The 23136-nt window shown below is 39.3% G+C and overlaps 1 protein-coding gene across 1 annotated transcript in view; it reads right to left on the reverse strand.

Annotated features, from left to right (window-relative positions):
• LOC120545276 overlaps positions 1-9244 on the reverse strand; it is a 12088-nt gene extending 2844 nt beyond the window's left edge. The window contains exons 1-3 of the mRNA XM_039779475.1: positions 9144-9244; positions 8727-8781; positions 1-64 (exon numbers count right to left, since the gene is read on the reverse strand). The exon at positions 1-64 is cut by the window's left edge and continues 2844 nt beyond it. Coding sequence (XP_039635409.1) covers positions 1-64; positions 8727-8734 — 72 coding nt within the window. The 5' untranslated portion in view covers positions 8735-8781; positions 9144-9244. The remainder of the gene's footprint in view (positions 65-8726; positions 8782-9143) is intronic.
• Between the last annotated feature and the right edge of the window lie 13892 nt (positions 9245-23136).

The following is a 23136-nucleotide window of genomic DNA, read 5'->3' on the forward strand; positions in this document are numbered from 1 at the left end:
GACAGCAGGAGATCCTTGGATTAGAACTTTGCGGGGGATTTTGTGATATTTGGATGAGGTGTTCCTGTAGAAAAGTAAAGACATGAGCTCAAAAATACTGAACATAGAAGGAAATAAAATAACATCACTCTACCTATTGGGGCCAAACTATGTTACCTTGTTGAGTGCTCAAAACATGAATCTATAAAATATCCATAAGCTGTGCAGTAACAACATCTAATAATCAGCCTCATCACCAAGTAACAAAAATGGCCTAGGTCTGAGTATTTGGCGATAAATTGGTCCTCAGTGTCAACTTCAGGGGTTGCATGGGGGGGCCTTAAAGGCTGTGATCAGGGGACGCATTATACAACATGCTTCATTTTATAAGAGGAATAGTGCACAGTGCAAAACACGCTGAAACAGATCAAGTGAAGAATGTCGCAGAATGGCCTGAGAGAACAGTCAGTTAAAATATCAGCTCTGCATCAGCCAACCTGCCTGCTGTTCCCTCACAGCAAGGGACATCCAATCACTCAACGAAATCTTGTTTATGTCTGTTAATACTGTTTGCTGTCCTGGCCCCTAAACCATGGAACGAGCTCCCCATTGACATTAGGACGGCTGAAAGTCTAAACATCTTCCGCCACAGGCTAAAAACACATCTCTTCCGAAGCTAATGTGCTTGCGCTCGTTTCTTTCTGTCCAGAGTTTGTACCTTCATGGTTGAAAGCACTTAATTGGGAGTTGCTTTGGATAAAAGTGTCACCTAAATGTCATATATTGTTTTGCAACCCAGGACACTATAACAATTACCACCCAATTTCCTTAATGCAGTTAGACATTAAGATTTTTTTAAACATTTTGGCAAACAGATTAAATAAGGTAATTCATGTTTTAATTTATCCCGATCATTCGTGCTTGTCAGATAATATGTTTTGCTCTTGAAAGGAGAACAAGACAAGGCTTGCCCCTTACTCCTTTGTTGTGTCCATAAACTTATGCTATATGCGGATGATACATTACTTTTTGTGTCCAATCAATACCCTGTCTACTCTGGATCACTGAGTATTTTTACATGCATTTTTCATGTAAACAGCTTATTCCGGTTGGATATTCCGAATAAGGCTTTTTTCCAAATATAGCATTTTCTGATTAAAATGTGGGATATTCCGGTATTATTCAGGTTTTAGAGGCATTCTTTGGACATGTACACAGCGCATTCTGAATATGCGTCTCAATCAGGGTTTTTACCGGAGGCTTATGGTCAGCTCTGTGCGTTGCTATGGTTGCTGTACACAAACCAACCAGCCGACAGTTTGCATGGCTGCAGACCCGATAAGAAGGAGAAACACTGCTACGTTTAAACATTAGCAAAGACTTGGATATCAACAGGTTTTTGGATATGCGCACACATCGCTACGCCGACCTTTTCAAGAAGCTGGTTAAAGAGGGAGGCTGTGTTCGCGCAGTCCAACAAGTCTGGCACCCGCTGGTAAGGGCTACTTGGAACTGGATCCATATCTAAATGCCTCATCAAGTATCAAAATTCTTTGAGGATGTGGTACAGCAATTTGGAATCCCTAGTTTCCGATTTCTTTAAATATTTTTAACTTCCCCATCTGTTAGTGGGGATTGTTTTGATCCAGTTCTTCAGACCCGAGGCATCAGAATGTTTAGATAAGGTGTCGATGAACTTTGAGAAAGGAGTATTACACTGGATGATGAGCAATGGGCCAGAATAAAAATAAAACTATGTCACACGATGTGAGGGTTGCGCCTCATTCAGTTTTTTAGATTTAGTAGTAGTAATAGTTTAAAGATTATGCATTTCTTCTACTGGATGCCCTCCAAATTGTTTAGAATTGGTCTGAAGACCAGAATTGTTGGAAATGTAAGACAGAGGACGACCAGTTCCATCATGTGCTATGGTCCTGTGACAAGGTCCAAGAATTCTGGACTGGGATACATGATAACCTATGTCGGATTGCAGGGACCCAGGTTCCATTCATCCTAAGATTATTTGTTCTAGGAGATGGGTCAATCATATTATATATATCATATATCATAATGTATAAGCAAATAATCAGTTGGGTCCAGACTAGTTTAATGATAGGCAGACAGATTATTTTAAACGGATGGAGGAACGAAGGGATACCATCAATCCAAGAATTGGCTTGTGAGATGGCTGGAGTGCAGTGTTGGGAAGGATACTTTCAAAACGTATTTCGTTACAGAATACAGAATACATGCCCACAAATGTAATTTGTAAAGTATTCCGTTACGTTACTCAATCTGAGTAACGTATTCTGAATACTTGGATTACTTCAGGATTACTTCCACATTGAATTGCGTTTTATAGCCTAAGTGTAGGAATGCAGCTATCACATCCGGCTTACTAAACAGGCCTATAATGGTGTGTTCTTTTTATTCCAACTAGCTGAATGTGTACCTGAACAAGCAGATAGATTATTGTATTGGTAGTCCCGAACTGCATACTACAAAAATCTAACCGCAGTCTTGCTACCACGAGCTAATTTTAGCTAACGTTAGCTAGCATGTCAAACGGGGCTAGTCAGTCTTTAAACGGCTCTGGAGCTAGTAAATCAGCACCGAGGAGAATGTAAAGTCGCACGTCAATGTTAAAATAGCAAGGTTACCAGTAAAACTACAGCAGACGACTACACCTGGCTAATTAAAAAAATAACTTTCTTTAAGATGCTTCTTCAGGTTGGAGGTGGAGTAATTTGGACGCTGAAAGAAGGCTGGTTGCTGGCAAGCAGAGGTTGCACTGCACAGTTTTATTTCATTCTCCCTGTTCGTTCTTTAATGTGAAATGCTGTTTGAATTTCCAAGATAGAAACTTATTGCTGCCCTGGCTCTGTCGTGCCGGTTCCGACTCCATTGTGACTGATCACGCAAATAGCTATTTTTTTCGATTTCATATCGGGGCTTCTGGAAAATGCATAGAGTTGCCTTAATTTAGTCAGAGTGAATAAACTCGTGAAACAGATAAGTATCGTCATGTAATCCATTGATTTCAACAATGTAACTGTATTCTAAATACCAACGATTTAAATTGTAACTGTAACGGAATACAGTTACTCATAATTTGTATTCTGAATACGTAACGCCGTTACATGTATTCCGTTACTCCCCAACACTGCTGGAGTGTCAGCATTTGAAAAAATGTCTGTTACGTGCCTTATTGTTCTGTTTGTGTTTTGCTGTGAGATAGCCAGAGTTGAGCCAGAGAACCAAACCAGGGGCCTGTACCATGATGGTAGTTCACTTTGGTAGGTCAAATCTTTTTGACCCATGAGGTTTTTTTTTTTTTTTGTATTTTTTGTATTTAGTGGTATATTATTTCTATGTTTATGCTTGTCCAGTGTGGAAGCTGTGTATGTGTGGTTTCAGACACGTGCTGTGAAGCTAATGTTAATTGAGATTATTTGCTCCTTTTGTGATTTATGCGTCTCCCTTTTGTGAAGACCGTTTTCAGTTTGTTAGTTTAACAATAAATTATTTGATGTATCTTGAACTTTTTCTGCCTTTCCCTTGTTTTTCCCCCAGGTTTCTTCCCATAGACACAATAGGGACATAACAATGTCATACAAACGATTTGCAAGATTAAGTGTTCACACAAAAAAAAATGGGAAAAGTACGTAAGCTTTCTGGGGGGCTCCTAGGAGGCTATGTACAGTGGACGTAGGCAATGCACTTATGATGTTATCATATTTATATAATATGTTAATTAGATTTACAGTTTGTTTCTATTTTGTTATTTTATTGTATTGGATTTGGCTATTGTTTAATCTTTTCTTAAATTTGTATAGGGAGGTGGTGATTGCGATTTGGAAGGGGGGGGTCAGATGGGGAGGTGATGTTTTCATGTTGTGTGTTGTACATTTTGTGTTTTGTTTTAAAATAAAATAAAAAAATAACTAAAAAGTAATTAATTTAACCAAAAAGTCTCAATTGAGTTGTTTTAATCAAAACCCACTCACACATGCTCGGACACTGAATCTGTACATTAAAGAAGCAGTAATAGTGGTAATAATGTAGACGAGTATTGTAATAATGTAATATATTCAGTTTAGACAAAACCCAAGTCAGAGATAATGGGTATCACCATGGTGATTATCAACTCTGTCATCCTCTGTGCACGTTCACATAAAACGGTGCGTTTGGTGTCTTTTGACTTTTGTACTAAATGGCTTGATCAGTGCTTCTTACTTCAGTCAAGAGGAACAGGTCTTTAGGAAAAACCAAAGTGAAATGAATTTTATCGATTGAATATTATCTGTGATATAGACTAATACATTTTCTAATTTGTGATCTATTAGTTGCAAAATCCCAGCAGTGTAATCAGGACCAATAAAAACATCAAAAGTGAATCAATAATATAGAGAACTATTGATGTATTTAATTTTAAATAAATTTGTATCCTGAAAATAAATATATGAGGAAATAAAATAGGTTTTATTTTAAAAAGATTTTAGAATCACAACTACTTATGGTTATTTACTGTGGGCAAGCCCATAGTTGCTTGCCCACAGAAAACCAACATAGGGACCTCTAAGGGCAAAATTGCTGTGGGCCCCACACGGACTAACCCACAGGAGGCCAACATGTGATTAGAGTGGGTTTACCCATTTATAAACAAAGTATAAAATATAAAGCTTTAATGGAACAATACGTTAACTTAAAACAGATGAAGAAAAGATCAAATTCAGATGATGAAAACATGTCAGAATTAAAAACACAAATAGATCACCTTAATAATGAAATATTGTAGAACATTTATAAACAAACAAATACAGATAATAGAGGAAACCTTAATACTCTTAAAGCTGGACAACAGCAAATTCAAAGCAAATTTATTAAATCTATAAAGAAACAGGACGGTGATGCAGTGTTTGATGAAAAGCAGAAAAGGCAAGTGATCAGAGAATTATGTACAGAAGCATATAAACATATAGAAATAGATAATGGCTGTGTAAATATTGTATTAAATAAGCTTCCCTCATACAGCTCACTGAGCTTTACAGAACTTGTGGGAAACATAAGAAAGGATGAAGTGACACAAGCAATCAAACAACTAAACGTTGGTAAAAGCCCTGATGGTCTGTCTACAGAGTTTTATCAGTTAAATATCGATGATGTAACAAACGTCCTCACAGAGATGTATAATGAAGGTGTGAACAGTGGCTGTATGGGGGAATCCTTTTATCAGGGGGTAATGTGTTTGCTTTATGAGAAAGGCAATGAAAACGACATTGATAAGTACAGACATCTGACTATAATGAATACTGATTATAAAATATTAGCCAAAGTAATTATGAATAGATTAAATAATATATTAGATGAAATTATAGAAAAAGAACAAACGTGTGCCATTAAAGGCCGTCTAATGTGTATATTGAGAGAAATGATAAATGAACCTGCTAAAAAAGACTTTTATATAATCGGGCTGGTCCAAAAAAAAGCCTTTGATTATATTTCTAGAGACTATTAATGGGCTGTAATGAAGTCTTATGGCTTCCCAGAAAGTTTTATTCATTTGATCAGATGTCTGTATGTTAAGTCTAGTGTGTGTATTAATGTAAATGGTATTTTAACAGAACCTTTTAATGTAGAGAGAGGGGTGAAACAGGGCTGTCCTCTTAGTGCTGCTCTATACGTCCTGGCCATCAGCCCCCTTATTAAAACCATAAACTCTGAGAGGCTCATATCTGATACACGTGTTGGGCTCGCGCCCAAAATCCCGGCCATGGCCTACGCAGATGATGTCACTGTTGTTATTAAGAATCAGATGGAGATGGATGTGTTAACTAATCACCTAAACTTATATGAACTGGCTTTAGGGGCTAAATTAAATCATGATAAGACAGAGGGAGTTTGGATCGGAGCGGAAAGTAACAAACGTGATATCAACATTAAAGTAAAAGATGAAATTAAAATCTTGGGCTTGATCATTTGTAATCAAGACTGTAGTGAAAAAAACTGGGAAAATAAACTATGTGAAGTTAAGAAGTTAAAAAATGGGAAAATAAAAACACCAATTATAAATCAAGAGTCAGTATTGTTAAAACTTTCATCTTATCCAAACTCCTGTTTTTAGCCAATATCTTTCCTCCATCTCACAAAATAATAATGACATTAAATAAACAGTGTGTAAACTTGGTTTGGGGTACAACTAGGGAAGTAACAAAAAGAGAACTCATGTATAAAAGTAAAGAATATGGGGGGCTAGGGGCAATAGATATGCAAATTAAATTGTACATAGCTTTTGTTAAAAACGTGTCAGCAGCCATCTCTAGGAATGCTCTCTGGACCGGTGATCGCTCCAAGTGGAGGAAAAGGAGAGGGAGAGCCAGACAAGGTCCAGAGTACAATCTCATTTATGGTGATTTTATATATGAATATGAAAATCTTAAAATTGACTGGAATGGCCTCCGAAGTAAAATGATTTAAAAAAAATTAATGATTATAAATATGGTGGATGTATAAACTATAAAAATGTAACACTTACGAAGGAACCCAGTTCCTGAAATTTTTAAACAATAAAAACCTTTCAGAGAGCATCTGCGATATGAGATGGCTGATGTCTGTAAATAGACTCGCTGTTAGAGCTACTGTTTCTTGGAGTTGTTATGTAAAAACCAAAAAATGTCCCATGACTAATTGTAATGAAGATGAGACACAGCAGCATCTATTAATGGACTGCTATAGATCTAAAGAGGTCTGGGACAAATTAGTAGGGTATGGTGTAAATATTGATCTTTCATATAAATCTGTCATGTACTGTATTGTTGACGAATCTCTATCAGAGAAACAAAAGGAACTACTACAAGTAATCATATGTATTGTTTGTTTTAAGCTAGAAAACTAGATGTTGTATGACTATACAACAGACTTTCATAAGTAGCGATGAAGTGTGCAAACAAGTGCTCACTGAGCTCAAGAGAAGAAGAACCCTGGACAGAAAACAGCTCCTTCCTTGGGACACCTTGAACTTGTGAACCTCAGCACTTTATAAAAGACTCTATGCACTTTACAAAAGACTATATAGCACTTTATGAGACTCTCCATGCTCTGTGGACACACCTTAAGCTCAATTTGCACATTTTGTTTTACTAGTTAAATTTTTTGTAATTGTTGTATTGTTTATATTGATTGTTGTTTTAACGTTGCCTACTGTATGTTTAAATGTAACCCATAAATTTGTAATTTGTAAAACCTTAAATAAAGCTCTTTATAATAAAGAAAAAGTAAACAAAGTATCTTATCATGTCAGCTGCTCAGGTGGCTCTGGCTGTTAGCCCATACACTGTCACTAAACCAGGGTTTTTCCTGCATAGAGAAAGTTTTGGCGCCCCCCCAAAGAGGTTTTAGCGAGGCCAAAGGAAAATCACAAGCGGCAAAACGTTTGACTTTCAGCAGCCAGCTCAATTCCCTCTCAGCCACAGCCAGTACTGTATATGCACCGGGCTCTCCCGGTGACCATGCTGCTCTGGGGACCGGCGGCGCAGCGAGACGGACGCAGAGCTCTCCTTCTGCTGGAGCTTTGACGTCTGTCTGGGCGGGCCGCGCTGCCGTCTATCAGTATTACATTGAGACAGTTTTATAACCTGTAAAAACGTCTCATAGTAGCGTTAAATAGCCTACTTTTTCCTGTGTTTTAGTACAGTTTATTTAAACCCAAATGAGCTACAACAGTAATAGCAGTTACCTGATGTAAGTCACTCCTACACTTTCAACTAAGGACCAAAACGTGCTCCTTATAAAGATACGGTTATGCCCTGTTCATACTAATCAAAATGAACTGGACATAGTCGGATGCAAAAGCCTCCTAACCTTACTACATTATATTCCGTTACATTTTAAATTTTGAATTGTTACTCGCAGAATTTTGTATTTTCCTTGTCATAAATTATGAAGTTTTTACCATAAATTTGTACCTAAAAATGTATCAGAATGCAGGAAATGAAGTCATTGATGCTCAAAATTTTCCTAGGGGAGGACCCCCAGATACCCCATTCCATATGTGAATACTCATTATTATTATTGTTCACCTGTTGCTTTTAAAGGCATCATGTAGTCTTTGTTACAGCATTGAATTATAGGACACATACACATGTTGTTATAAAGCTAACAGTTATTTGACATTTTGTTAGGTGCAGTAGCTACTGTTAACATCAATCAACCAGTTTTAGCAGCTCTTTGAATCCTGGTCAATGAGAGAAGCTAGTTGTTCTTCCAGTGCTATGTGTTTCTAAATATTAAAGCCAAGCTGCTACTGTATGGTTATCTTCACTGACTAGCAAGAGAGGACCCACACAATTTGTTTTTGCTTCCGAAGCCCATGAGTGAACACTGTAAACATATTGCCTTTTTTGCAAAAACCAAGTGAATGCATGTACATGATAACATGATGAATATAGTTTGTGCTTCTGTAACTGCACAGCTTCTTTCAGTGGCATTACTAATGTAACTTTAAGGCTCAACAAGTTTGAATATATTACGTATTCCCTCAGCTGAGAATCTCTTTCACCCAGAGATTGAATATTGATTATAGATTTCCAAAAGATGTTGATTAGTGAAAGATTTCAATCTAAAACTCTGAACATAAACTGGTCCAGATCAGGTTCGATCTGCAGCATCAACAGGTTAAAACAGAGACAACACTGAAAACTCAAACTGCAACAGCTGAAACAGCTTTTAGAAATGTTGGTATTACTCACGTTGCCATGTCAACAGCTTCAGCGGGGCTTGAGGACGGAGCAGTTTATGAGTTCTCTGGAAGAAGGAAAAACAAGTCAGTGACCTTCACCTCCCGGCTGTTCTGTTATTAGATAATTATGTTCTGTGGTCATTTAAAGTCAACACAGTGAGTTTCATAGCAGCGCTATTAACCTGCCCAGTAATAACATGAAGTGAAAGATTTTATGTTTTTAAATAAAAAAACAATTTCACCTTTCACAGATGAAGGCACAAACAAAATGCTTTAGATCAAATTGTTCAAAATGACAGCTGTTTTCATTTCAATGTTACTGAACAATTTATATGTTCAGTTATTAGTTATGTCAAATACATGTTCCGCATGCATTCACATCTGATAGTATCATTGTAAAGTATTTCCAGGTCTAAAGTGTTCTTACCTGTGTTGTTGGTCTGTGATACTGAGGAGGCAGAGAGAGCAGTTTATATTTTATATCAGCAGAGAGGGAGGAGGATGCTGGGCCATTTCACAGAATGAACTGAAGTCTTTTTTCAAAGATGTTATTGTCAAGACTTTAAATCATCAATTAAAACAGGAGGGGGAGGGAGGGAGGAGAGATCTTTAGATAAGAGAAGGTACACCTTGATTACCTTAGACGAACTCGCAATAAAAAGTAAAATAATCTGTATTTACAGGTGTATAAAACAAAGGTAGTTGCAGGTGATAAAATAGCCCTTTAGGTTTATAGTTAGTGTTGATTAAGTTAGTTAATATGTCCAACAAGGACAACATTCACAGAACAAACTATCAGACTAATAATCAACATATTACTCAAATATGGAGAATCTCAAAAATAAAAAAAGTATTTCAAAACCTTAAAGGTAATCACAATTATATTCCAACACTGTTGTGCAAAGGACATCAATACTTTCTATTAAGGTATCCTGTTCCTGTTAATAAGATTTACAGTAGAGCTGCAAAGATGAATCAATAAGTTGTCAACTATTAAATTAATCGGCAATTATTTTTGATAGATTAATCAGTTTGAGAACGGTGAAACTTGCTAAATGTGAATATTTTCTAGTTTTTTCTCTCCTCTGTGACAAGAAACTGAATATCTTTGAGTTGGGGACAAAACAAGACATTTGAGGACGTCATGTTGGGCGTTTGGGAAACACTGATCCTCATTTTAGAGACCAAACAATTCATCCATTCATCCAGTAAATAATCCACACATTAATCCACCATGGACATAATTGTTAGTTGCAGCTCTAAATCTGTTTTGAAAAAATCTCTCTGAACAAAGCCTCTCTCATTTGTTTCAATTGTATCATAAATTGTAAACACAGTTTTCCTTTCTGAAGATGTATCTCTGTGAAACTACCTTGAACCCAGACCAGAGGTCCAGTCAGTAGATAGGATACGAGCCACAAAACAGTTGTATCGTTTTATAACAAGTATAAAGAGTTATCAGGATGTTATAGCAGCATTTGAACATTGACCTTAACATCATAACCCAATTATCTAATCACTGATTTCTCAAATCTGTTTGTGATGTTGCAACATTATTAAAATATAGAAAAGGCAGTACATCTCAAGTTCTCACGTCAAGGACCACAAATTACTGTCATTTCATTATTTTTTTTTACCTCTCAAACAGAACTTGAGATGTCCTTCACTTTTTGGTACATGCCTGTTGGATTTTGGACTCCACTAAAAATCTCAATTGTTGAAGCGAAACCTTCTTCAATGCCAAAATTATATTTTGCATAAAATGCTTCATCCTAACTTGTCATTCACTCAGACCTGTACATTCATTATTTTAAATGGTTTAAACACATTTGTGAAAAACTCTACAGTAGTTAAATGGGAGTATGAGACATGTAGTTGGATCATATAAAGGAGACTGATGATAAAGTGTAAATTCTCTTTTTGCTTTCTATCTGACAGCTCACACTTTTACTATCGCTCACTGTAGGATGATGCTGATGATCCAGTGAAGACACTCTGAGCAAACACATTTCAAGCAGACATTTTATTAATATTTGACAGAAAACTACATCAATCAGGATATTATATCATGAAGACCATCATAATATGTTCAATCACTCAAAATAAAATACAAACTAATCATAACTAAACATCTGAAAAGGGGGGATAGGGAGTAGTATTAAACACACATCTTATCTTTTAACCCTAAGTGGTTTTAGCTTGCATGTTGAAAAACGAAGCCAAAGGGAAACAAGAATAGAAACAGCTGATATTTTATTAATGATTCACAGAGAACTGCATCAATCAGGATGTGATTTCATGAGCAACAACACACATATATATATATATATATATATATATATATATATATATATATATATATATATATATATATATATATATTTAAAATAAAAAATAAAGTCCAACATGAATGGATCAACATGTTTCTTGTGTCTTCTTAGACATTTTAACTAGTTATCCCAAACATTAATACACATCAGAATAAAACACAGCCTTGTATTAACTGAACAGCACATTAACAAAAACATTAAAAACATCTAATTCACACAAAGAAAGTAAAGAACAATACATGTATGTGTGACTTCAGTTAGTGATATAGAGGGAGGGAGCTGCTGTACTCAACATTAAACAGCAGGGGGGGGTCCTCACTGCATTTAAAACCAGAGCTGTTCTCTAATCTGTTCAGTGAAGTAACTTTTGATGATTAGACATGAAACTACAAGAACAAACAGAAACAGTCATTACATCAGAGAGGGAGCTGTTTCCATATAAAAGCTGATCACATTATATTTTTCTTACAGTATCAACATCACACTTAATACTTAATAGAACTATAATAAAACACATTTGATCATCAGAGTAGACCTTGTTTTCTACACAGCTTTCTGCTCTCAGTGATTCTAGTTCATCTAGTTCTTTGCCTCTTTGCATTACCAGCTCCTGTGGTTCCTTCATCGCCATCAGCTTGACTTCTCATCTCTTCCAGTGTCCTCTTCTTCACTGGGTCCTTCATCCTCTTAATCAGGAAGTCCAAGTGGTCACGAGTGGACACTGCATCAACCTTCAGGGCGATCTGCTTCAGTTTGATAACATGCTGAAAGGACTCCTCCAGCAGCTGATCTTTGTCTTTCTGAAGTTTTTCTATTTCCTTCTCAAGAGTTTCCAAAAGGCTTTTTGCCTTATCAAAGCCTGCTCGACCCTTTTCATACTTCTCTTTCAAAGCTTGTATGGTCTCCTTGCTTGTGATTACCTCCTCCACATACCTCCAGGTCTCTTTCACATGACATGAATAATGACACCCACAGGACTTGCATGTGTCATTGAAGTCTATCATCTCACAGAGTATTACGTGACGGACCAATTCGCATGGATAGTGACAGTTCTCTTCACATGTTGTACAGCAAAGAGCTCCATTTTTATTTAACCCCAACGCCCACCACTTCCTTCCTCCCTTTATGTCTTTTTTAACTTTGCGGATGCTTTTATGTTCTATTGTGTACTCCTTATTATCCTTTATGTCTTGTTCATGTATCTTCAGGAGTGCCTGATTCTCCTTTTCAATTCTCTGTTTCAGTTCTATAGACCTAATTCTTTCTTGCAGGTTTTGGATGCAGGTTGTCAGTATGGTGCGCTCGGTTAGTACATCCACGGTTTTCTGCATATTTTGAGGTGCAGTTTTTGCAAGGAACTTTGTGAAGTGAATCATTCCTTCTGTTGTTGTTTCATGTGCAAATTTAAGAGCTCTTATGTTCTCTGTCCTGTCTTCAACCTGGCAGTTATTAAACAGGAAGTGAACAGCCTGATTCTTTGCATTTCTGGCATATTTAATCTTTGCAGCCTCAAGAGCTTGTAGAGCATTTTCTGGAGTCACACCATTTGAGTGTGTGATGAGGGCGACAATGTTTTTCTCTATGTCTTTTCCAAACGGATACACCACTGAATCAAAGATGTACCTCAGTCGGTCACTCAGTCGATTCTCACTTGCTTTCAGCACCAGACCCACAGCATCAATCTCATGAACTCCATCCGTTGACTGGAACAAGTCTAATAATCTTTGACTGACGATGGCATCGTGATTCTGTCCTCTGGTGTCTCCATATCCAGGAGTATCGATGATGGTCAGAGAGTAGGGCAGAGGTTTATCTTCATAACCAAAGATCTGGTACACGATCACATCTGATGTCTGACTTTCTGATTGACTTCTCTTCTCCTCCTCTACGATCTTAAACCAGACATCATCCTCCCACTCCACTCCCATGGCATATATTCCAGGAAGATCCTGATTTTTTTGGGATGTTATTGAGGTTTGTCTTTTGGATGAGTTGTATTCCTGTAGAAACGTAAAGACATAAACAACATCACTCTACTGACCAAGGTCTTTTAATAAGGATGAGTCCACTTCATAAAAAGCACTCTATTTTAATGCAACTGTGTTAAGCAAACAAACACATATCAGTTATATAAACCTGAAAACACACAGCATCTGTAATTTTATATCACTCAAAGAAAACTGTTAACACTTTGATTCCATCTACTTACGGAGCTCTGTCCACCGGAGGGTTCAGGAGCAGGTCGGTAGGTTTAGATGGAGACTCGCCTGTGTTCAAAGAACTCGCGTTAATTTAAAAACAATGCCATATACTTTATATGCCCTCGAAAAGGCAAATCTTTCTCATGGTTTTCATTTTCTTTGGTAAGGTAGTCATTAGCAATCTATATCAACATTATTGCCTATTCTACATGAACTATAAACAAAAAAAGAAATTATATCAATAATGTCTTATTTCCTTTGGCATATTTTCTCATACACATATGCAGTGATGACTGCTGGGTAGGGCTGAGTATCGTTCAATAAAGAATTCAATACCAGTAACGGTTCCAATACCGTGACTTGATATTGGCTCCTGAACGCTCCTTTCCGGTCAGTGCCTAAAAAGTGTTGAATCCAGTACCCAACCCTATTGCTGGGTAGTATGTATGTTAATGTTGACCAATGTCAAGTCTCTATTTGATCATATAACGAGACGATATACAGTAGCTAGTTTATCACCTGTCATAATATCGTAACTACCTTACACCACTGATCAGAGAATCATCCTCTAAAGCTGAGGTTTTATTCTGGTCAGAATTGTCCCGATCTGTTTTTTAAAACAAAGAAACTATTTACCAGGTAGATGTTCCTTTTGATGGGAAATGTTTGTATTTCAAGTTTGCATTAAACAGTCAACAATACAAACTTATAAACTTATATATACATACTTAAATGCAGCAGACTTGTGTGATCACTATGTTTGATATGTTAGTCCTCCTCCATCTTACCTTGTGCTCCTGGGCTTGATAATTTCTCCACCAGATCATTCCTAGGAATCTTCTTTAAAACCTTCTTCACCACTTCTACAGACTGATGGCTGAAGGTCTGTATGATCTTATTGACTGTGTCCAGCCTGTCTGCATTTTCCAGTTGGTTCTGTGGGATGGCTTGGAATCCTACCAGGATGTCAGGATCCTGCAGGAACCACTTGAACTCCTTGAATTCTTCAACTGACAAACCTTTCAGTGTATTCAAAAGCCACTCTTTATCAGACATTTTCTCCGTCTTTCACACAAGTTTTCACTGCAAAACAGAAAGACTGTACATTATGGTGACCTTATCATGGGGGAAGAGTTGAGTTTGTATTCACAGATAATTAAAATGTTTTAGAAGCTTCTTAAATAAAATAACAAATATGATTAAATATCCTCCAACAAAGAATTAAATCAGTCTATAATATGAGCAGGTCTCAGAGTTTTCTCCAGTGGAGGCATAGAAACGCCTCGCCTATATTTGGAGTGTAATAAAGTTGACGATTGGTGATGCAGACTTCTTTGTTGGTGGGACATGCATGTACACATCGCTGCAAACATGATGGGAGTGACCACTCTCCTCCACCACAGTATCAGATGCTCAGTAGAACTGCCTGTGGAGCATTACATCAGCAATGTTTATCAGGTGCTGGCTAGTCACTAGGACCCTGTGGGTCTCCTTCTTCACTTCAGCACAAGAACCAAAGTACTCTTCTACGCCTGTGGGAAAGCCGAGAGAATGGGATAACCTGCTCCTTCCTGAGGAGCTCCTGACAGCTCCAAACACCTGGGTAACCAAACTCTCTGCCCTGCCACTGATAAGCCTGCCCCACTGATACATTCCTGCTCACATGGACCAGCCTGATGCAACCCATGTTGCATCTCCTGCGATGCCTCTGAGTAGGGCTGCATGATTATGGCCAAAATGATAATTACGATTATTTTGATCAATATTGAGATCACAATTAATTATCACGATTATTTGTTGATTTTAATCAAAACTAATTTTATTGTCACATACGCTAATTATAACGGCTTTCACATCCATATTGTGCAACGTTGAAGGATACTATGAAGGAGTATGCCATTCCAGCTGTTGCGCGACCGCTTTCCACACATGCGCGTTTGCCGTGAAAAGATACAGGCAACGCAATTTTCTGTTCACGTTAACGGCGCATGTTAAAATCGGTGCACGGTATCTACTGGATCAAATAGCAACGCGGATTACGGTCCCACTTCAATGTCTGCGCTGCGCTCTGATGCTCCAAAACAGACGTTGGAGGCAAAACAAACATCGCTGCATGTCACACTAGTAGACACTAATAACACGTTACACAGCAGGTAACGTTAGCCTACCGTTAGCTACAGTAAACACTAATAACACGTTACACAGCAGGTAACGTTAGCCTACCGTTAGCTACAGTAAACACTAATAACACGTTACACAGCAGGTAACGTTAGCCTACCGTTAGCTACAGTAAACACTAATAACACGTTACACAGCAGGTAACGTTAGCCTACCGTTAGCTACAGTAAACACTAATAACACGTTACACAGCAGGTAACGTTAGCCTACCGTTAGCTACAGTAAACACTAATAACACGTTACACAGCAGGTAACGTTAGCCTACCGTTAGCTACAGTAAACACTAATAACACGTTACACAGCAGGTAACGTTAGCCTACCGTTAGCTACAGTAAACACTAATAACACGTTACACAGTAGGTAACGTTAGCCTACCGTTAGCTACAGTAAACACTAATAACACGTTACACAGCAGGTAACGTTAGCCTACCCAGGGTTCATACACCTTTTCCAAGGTCAAATTCAAGCACTTTTCAAGCACTTTCAAGGTCCATTTTAAATCTTTTTCCAGCACCCATCACCACCGTAAAATATATATCAATACATAGTCAAAATTATTATTTACTGTTTTTGTCACATTAAAAGACATAATGCTATAAACAACCAAAATTGCGTTCCGTAATAGCAGAAGGATCAGATATTTAACCAAAACACGAGTTTTATTTTTCAAAATCTATCACTGTCTAAGCTATCTAACCTGCCTGAGTCAATGTAAAAACTATTACCCCAAACAAAATCACTCGACAGGTTCACTTCACTAACCCTGAATTATCACCTTTAAAATGTTTAATCTCTTCATGGTTCATAACATAACATACAGTAAGACAGCTATGGAGAGGAGCACTGAGTGGGAGGATCTGAGCCAAATGACATGCAGCTGGCTCATTCTGGATCTAAATCAGACTAAATCCAGGAAAACAGTTGGTGCACCCTCTTAGACTTTGCTCAAAGGTTATGCTACCCTTAATTTCAGTCTTTTCACACTTTTTTTTCCAAATCTAGGGAATGCCGTACAAACTTGTAATGGTTCAGTCATATTGATATGTTTGTCTTCCACCCTACAAATTTTGGGCTGCCTATGAATTTTGTCCAAATATTGCTTCCCAGATAATGTGATTTTCAGGCTGTAAAACTGAAGTAATTTAAAGGGCTAAAAATATGAAAACATAAAATTTGAACAGATATATTTGACAGGCCTTGGTTTTGGGACACATTCTTGATATAGACAAGGTTTGAACAAAATCTGAGACAGTGCAACAACAACCTGTAATTCCATTTTAACCCAGAAGACTGACAGTGCACAGGCACCTGCCTGATAAATAGAATATATTAATTGGGAAAAAAAATGATTTCATTGCCAAGACATATACATTTATCTAATCTAAATATTGAATAAGGCCATCCTCAACCTTACAGTAGGCTACTTGTATGACAGTCCATCTGACACAATTTCTGTTCAGCAATCAATGATTGTTGTTATGCACTGGGCTAACGTTTGCAGGTTTTAATTTGTGGGTAGTTTAACGTTACAGTTGCTGTGATGTAACTTTAGCTATGTTCACTGCATATTCCACAAATGAACGTGCCATAACGGACAAGAAATACTAACATTACATCATCACACCAAGTACTCTCAGGGCCCTATTTTAACGATCTGAAACGCAAGTATGAAACGCAAAACATAAGTAGCTTTGTGGGCGGGTCTCGGGCGCTGTTGCTATGATACCAGCGGGATAAATGACTCTTGCACTCGACGCAAATCTAAAATGGGTTGGTCTGAAGTAGCTAGGTGTGGTTTGGGCGTAATGTGCAATAAACCAATCAGAGCGTCATCTCACATTCCCTTTAAGAGCAGGCACGCTTGTTCCATGGCGGATTGCTATTATGACGGCGGATTTGCCTGGCGCACGCCAGCGGGAGCTGTCCGGGATGCGGCAAAGTAATAAATGCCCGTCTTGGCCGGGTGGCGATGTTGCTGCGGCCTCTCGGGCGCATCTCCTCAAGTTTGGAGAGGATTCTGCAGCCATGGAGCGTGGGCCTCCAAACGCACCACCTGCACCTGTTGTGCCCCTAACCTCCTCCTCCCCCCCCCCCCTCCATCTCCGTCCACCCGCTCCACCAGGAGCGCATCGCGCATTACTCCCGGACCAGATCCCACCGTAGTTCAACATCACGTCTCCTTAAGTCCTCTAATATTTCCTCATTTATGTCATCAACACATCCATGATTCATGGAAATGTGTAAAACACAACAAGCCACAAAGAATGCTGCGACTTTTTGAGGACTGTACTGTAAAGTGCCTCCTGACCTATCCAAACACCTGAACCGCATTTTCAGTAATATTGTTCTTTGTAATTATGTATGGTTTGCAAAAATGGGAACTGCTGCATCCATTTAGATGAGAGAAGTGTATGCTCGTTGTGCACACGCTACATTATGGCCAAGCATGCGCCCCTAAAATAGCATCTGAATAATGCGCCACGGACTTTAGACTAGCGCCACTGACTTTAGACTAGCGCCACTGACTTTAGACTAGCGCCACTGACTTTAGACTAGCGACCACTGACTTTAGACTAGCACCACTGACTTTAGACTAGGACCACTGACTTTAGACTAGCGCCACTGACTTTAGACTAGCGCCACTGACTTTAGACTAGCGCCACTGACTTTAGACTAGCGCCACTGACTTTAGACTAGCACCACTGACTTTAGACTAGGACCACTGACTTTAGACTAGGACCACTGACTTTAGACTAGCGCCACTGACTTTAGACTAGCGCCACTGACTTTAGACTAGCACCACTGACTTTAGACTAGCACCACTGACTTTAGACTAGGACCACTGACTTTAGACTAGGACCACTGACTTTAGACTAGCACCACTGACTTTAGACCAGGTTTTTCCTGGTCAGTGGCGGAATTGTTTTCTGAAACTGCAGAATAGCACAAAGTAACGTTTGCGCCTGAACACGCCTCCTCTTTTCGCTGAACCGCCCCCGGGAGCGCAAATACATTCCCTAATTTACCCAACGTGCGTCTGTGGAGGGAAAAGTCTGCTGTGCGTCGGGTGCAAAATAGGAATGATACATGCGTCGGTGTACAAAGGCAATTGCGCTGAGTGCAAGATAGGGCCCTCAGTCACTTAGCCTGCGAATTCCTAGCTAGAAGTTACTAGCGTCAACAAATAGGCGCTAACTGGCACTAACGTGTACAGTAGGCTTACTTGAAACTTACTTCATGTGACTCGAGAGCGCATACTCGCCCATTGTGAAAAGCTGCACGTCTTTTTTGCAGACTTTACAAGAGGCAACTCTTAGGGTTTGTCCCCGTTTAATCCATAATTTGTATTTTTCATCTTCCAGCCAACTTTCATTGAAACTACAACCTGCCGGCAGCGATATTACGAATCCCACTATGGCCACGCCAAGACCCGCCCTTCAATACCATTTATTGGCCAGGTGTCCATGATGCTTACACAAGGTAACATAACCCCATTTGTACAGGTCCTATCCCCTGACCAATCGGCTATCCTAACCTTAACCTCTCGAGGTGAAATCGGTGAAATGCCTTACCCCAACCAATCGAGCTGCTTCCTAGGGCGGGTCTTGGCGTGGCGGGAGATCGCAGTCACACATGCACAAGCGAGCAGGTTTAATTTTAGGCACTCCAACATTTTATTTCTCTATTTAATAAACCAGCTATTCAGTCAGATAGGTATTTGTTGTGAAAGAAATACAGTTATAATTTCAAGCATTTTCAAGCCTTTTATCCAAAATCTAAGCACTTTTCAAACCTTGAAAACACAACATAAAAATTCAAGCATTTTCAAGGATTTCAAGCACCCGTACGAACCCTGCCTACCGTTAGCTACAGTAAACACTAATAACACGTTACATAGCAGGTAACGTTAGCCTACCGTTAGCTACAGTAGTAACTTGATTAAACACGGCTAAAATGCTGACAGCCAAACAGTGTAGTGTGACTGTATTTCGATTAGGATTCCAACAGTGGGACGTCCAACAGTCTGCTGCTAAAGCTATCAGCTTAAAGACTCAAACTAGCACTATGGTCACTGCAAACAACACAGACGGGACAAAATGTTGGGTTTACTGGTAAACTGGTAAACCTCGGGACTGATTTATGACGACTTGCTATCTGTTGTGGAATTTTCCTCCCGTTACTCTCTGTCCTCTATGACTGTCTACATTTAAACTAAGCTGCACGGTGCAGGAAACAACTCTGATTGGCTCATGGAGGCACATGATCAGACGGTGGTTTACCTTGGCTCTGCAAAAAAAACGGAATGACGCATTTTAAATATCGCTCGATCACGCGAATTTGATCGTGGGAAGCCAAAATCGTGATTGTGATTAAAATGTGATTAATTGTGCAGCCCTACCTCTGAGTGGACGTTAGAGCTAAGCCCTTAGCACCACTGATGGCGGACTTGCCCTCTGCACCCCTTCATCTCTGTAGACCACCATTACCCTCTACCAGTGTGGACCTTTTCAGGTGAAAATAGGACGCCGGACAGAGGTGGGGCCACATGTTCTAATGCCCTACGGACCGGCCATTCATCTGGACCTTCTGACTGCCTTTGACTCTGATGCCTGATGCCTCTCCGGTGTTATGTCTCGTCGAGTTTAAGTTTAGTCACTCATGTCTTGTCTTGTTGTGCACTTCCTGTTTCATTTTGTATTCACTTTCCCTCTCGTTTCAGACACTGACTTCCTCCCTTTGTGTGATTTTCCCACCAGTGTGATTGTCTACCCCGCCCCTTATTGTTTTCCCCTACCCCATGTATAAATGTTTCTTGTCTCCCTTTGTCTTGTGCCAGTTCATCTTGTTCATTCCATACGAAGGTGTCATCAAGATTTCTATCCATATCTTCATGTTTCCAGGTTTTTGTTTATTGCTTTTGTATATTGTCTGATCCTTCTCCTGAGCGCTTTTTGTTAAACCTTTTTGCCAAGTAAACTTTTTTGTCGTGCATTTGAGTCCCCCAGTCTTGAGTCTGAGGTTGTTACATCCGGAGGTTTACTGCTTGCCGCAGCAACCCTGGAGAGATCTATTTAATGAACCAAATGTCATGGTAATGAGAGGGAGTTAGCCACAGCCTTAGCGGAGGAGTACCTCAGCCTGAAAGAGCTCCTTGCTATGCACCACCGGATTGATTTAAAGAAGATTTTAAGAACACTTACCATCTCCAACACTCAAACCCTGTTCACCAACTGCTCCCAACAGCTCTATTGTAGTCCAGCCTTTACTTCAGAGACAAACGTGGTCACTTTGTAACACACGTTATAATAGGGTGACCATATTTTGATTCCAAAAAACGAGGACAATCGGCCCGACCTCGAGACACAAATTCAGACAGGCTTAATTAACGGTTAATGAACATGCCTCAATGGTGCAAAAATAACTTCTGTAATAAAATAAAATCTGTAACAACCTGTAACAAAATAATATCTCTTTTAAAATAAATAAATAATATGAAATAATGTTGTAAATATGACCTCTTCTGTGTTAGAAAATCCAGCTTCAACAAAATATCTCTTAATACCTTTTCAGTGTAATAAGATAAATAATAAAGACACTGAAACGTATGTGCCAGCTTTGCACACGGTGCACTCCGCCTGGACCGGACAAGTTATTTTATGGTTGAACGCCGGCTCCACGCAGAGCTTTCGCCGTAGCCTGATGTTAATACTTGTGCGCTGGTGTGTGTGTCGAGCCGGCAGTCTGTGTGTGTGGGGAGTGGGTGATAGAGCGAGGGAGAATTAAGTGAGAGAGTGGCGGCGAGCGAGTACGACTCTAGAGTCATAGTGAGAGAAACAAAGTGTCTCCCCTGTGTTTTCTGACCACGGTGGGAAATCTTTAGCAGACAACGCATCTTGTGTGCAATGCTGCTCCGCTGTCTGCTCTGGTCCCTGTCTGCTCTGGTCCCTGTCTGCTCTGGTCCCTGTCTGCTCTGGTCCCTGTCTGCTCTGGTCCCTGTCTGCTCTGGTCCCTGTCTGCTCTGGTCCCTGTGTATGTAGCGGCGTGGCAGAGCCGCCCACAAAGCAGCCTCTCAGGAATTATGTCACAAAACAAAGTACCGTAGCATTGTGTGCAAAGCGCCAGTCAATTTAAGTACACGCTTAATGGTCCCATGAAAAACAGTGAAAACCGGACATTTTCATGAATTTATAAAACCCCCCCGGACGCCCCGGACAGTACGTAAAAAGTGGACATGTCGGGGCAAAAGAGGACGTTTGGTCACCCTACGTTATAATGCTCGCCTAGCTGCTAGCGTAGCACGCCCTCATACTCTGCTTCTGACTGGCTAGTAGTCCTTACCTAGGTACTGTCAGGGCACACCCTCATACTCTGCTTCTGACTGGCTAGTAGTCCTTACCTAGGTACTGTCAGGGCACGCCCTCATACTCTGCTTCTGACTGGCTAGTAGTCCTTACCTAGGTACTGTCAGGGCACGCCCTCATACTCTGCTTCTGACTGGCTAGTAGTCCTAACCTAGGTACTGTCAGGGCACGCCCTCATACTCTGCTTCTGACTGGCTAGTAGTCCTTACCTAGGTACTGCGCATGTGCGACTCCCAACAAAGATGGAACAGAAGTGAGAGGTCTCACTCTGTAGCTAAAACAGAGAGCTCAACACACAGGGTGAAAAGAGGAGCTGCAGCAATGTGCAGTACAACAAATATATGGTGTTTTTTTTTTTTTAAATTAAACCATGTACACCTATTCTGGTACAACCTCTGAATACAATTATGAACCTGAAAATGAGGATAATATGAGCACTTTAATAGAGGTTAAAAGCATCCTGAATTGTGTCCTCCGACATTGCTGAACTCGATCCTATCACACTGAATCACCTTCTCATGGGCCGACCCAGTGACTCCCTACCACTCAGGTTCTACCCACAGTTGGAGCTCTTGAGCAGAAGGCACTGAAGGAAGAGCAAGATCCTGACTGACCACATCTGGTCTAGGTCCATCAGGTACTATCTACTAAGTATGCTACCGTGGCAGAAATGGCAGAAGTCAACAGATTAACTCATCGTGGACATCGTCATCATGCTAACCAACAACTCCGCCACTGCTGGGAATTTTTGAAAAAATCCTATTTTTGTTGCATGTAAACAGGAATATTAATGGAATATTTGTTTCATTTGCCATGAAAAAAGCTCAGAGGAATATTGTCTTTTTTGGAATAAGGGCAAAAACCAGAATAATGTGTGCATGTAAACATAGTCAGTGTTAGAGATAACGACTTTATGACACATATCTGCCCTTTGCTCCTTTATATGATCCAACTACATGTCTGATACTCTCATTTAACAAACAACCGTAGAGTTCTTCATAAATCAGTAAATAAATACTCAGGTTATAAAGTCATTATGAAGGTCAATGTTCAAATACATATAAAAATATAGCTGCAATATAAATTTAATTAGAAAAATAAGAGAATAGTTATCTGACTTGTAACATGAGTTCCACTTACCAAAAACATGTACTGTTCATCACACAACAGCTTGTTTCTTAGGTACTTAATGTGTTAAGTTCCTCTTACTTAAAAATATTGAATGCCAGTAGCATTTACTTTCTTTTGAGTTTACTAAACTCTGATTAATATGAACTTGTTTTTGCAGATTAAGTAATCATGACTTAGAATCTGAATTTCATAGTTACTTTATAGTTTAAACATCATTT

This window comes from Perca fluviatilis, chromosome 17 (genome assembly GCF_010015445.1).
Source record: "Perca fluviatilis chromosome 17, GENO_Pfluv_1.0, whole genome shotgun sequence".
Classification (NCBI taxonomy): domain Eukaryota; kingdom Metazoa; phylum Chordata; class Actinopteri; order Perciformes; family Percidae; genus Perca; species Perca fluviatilis.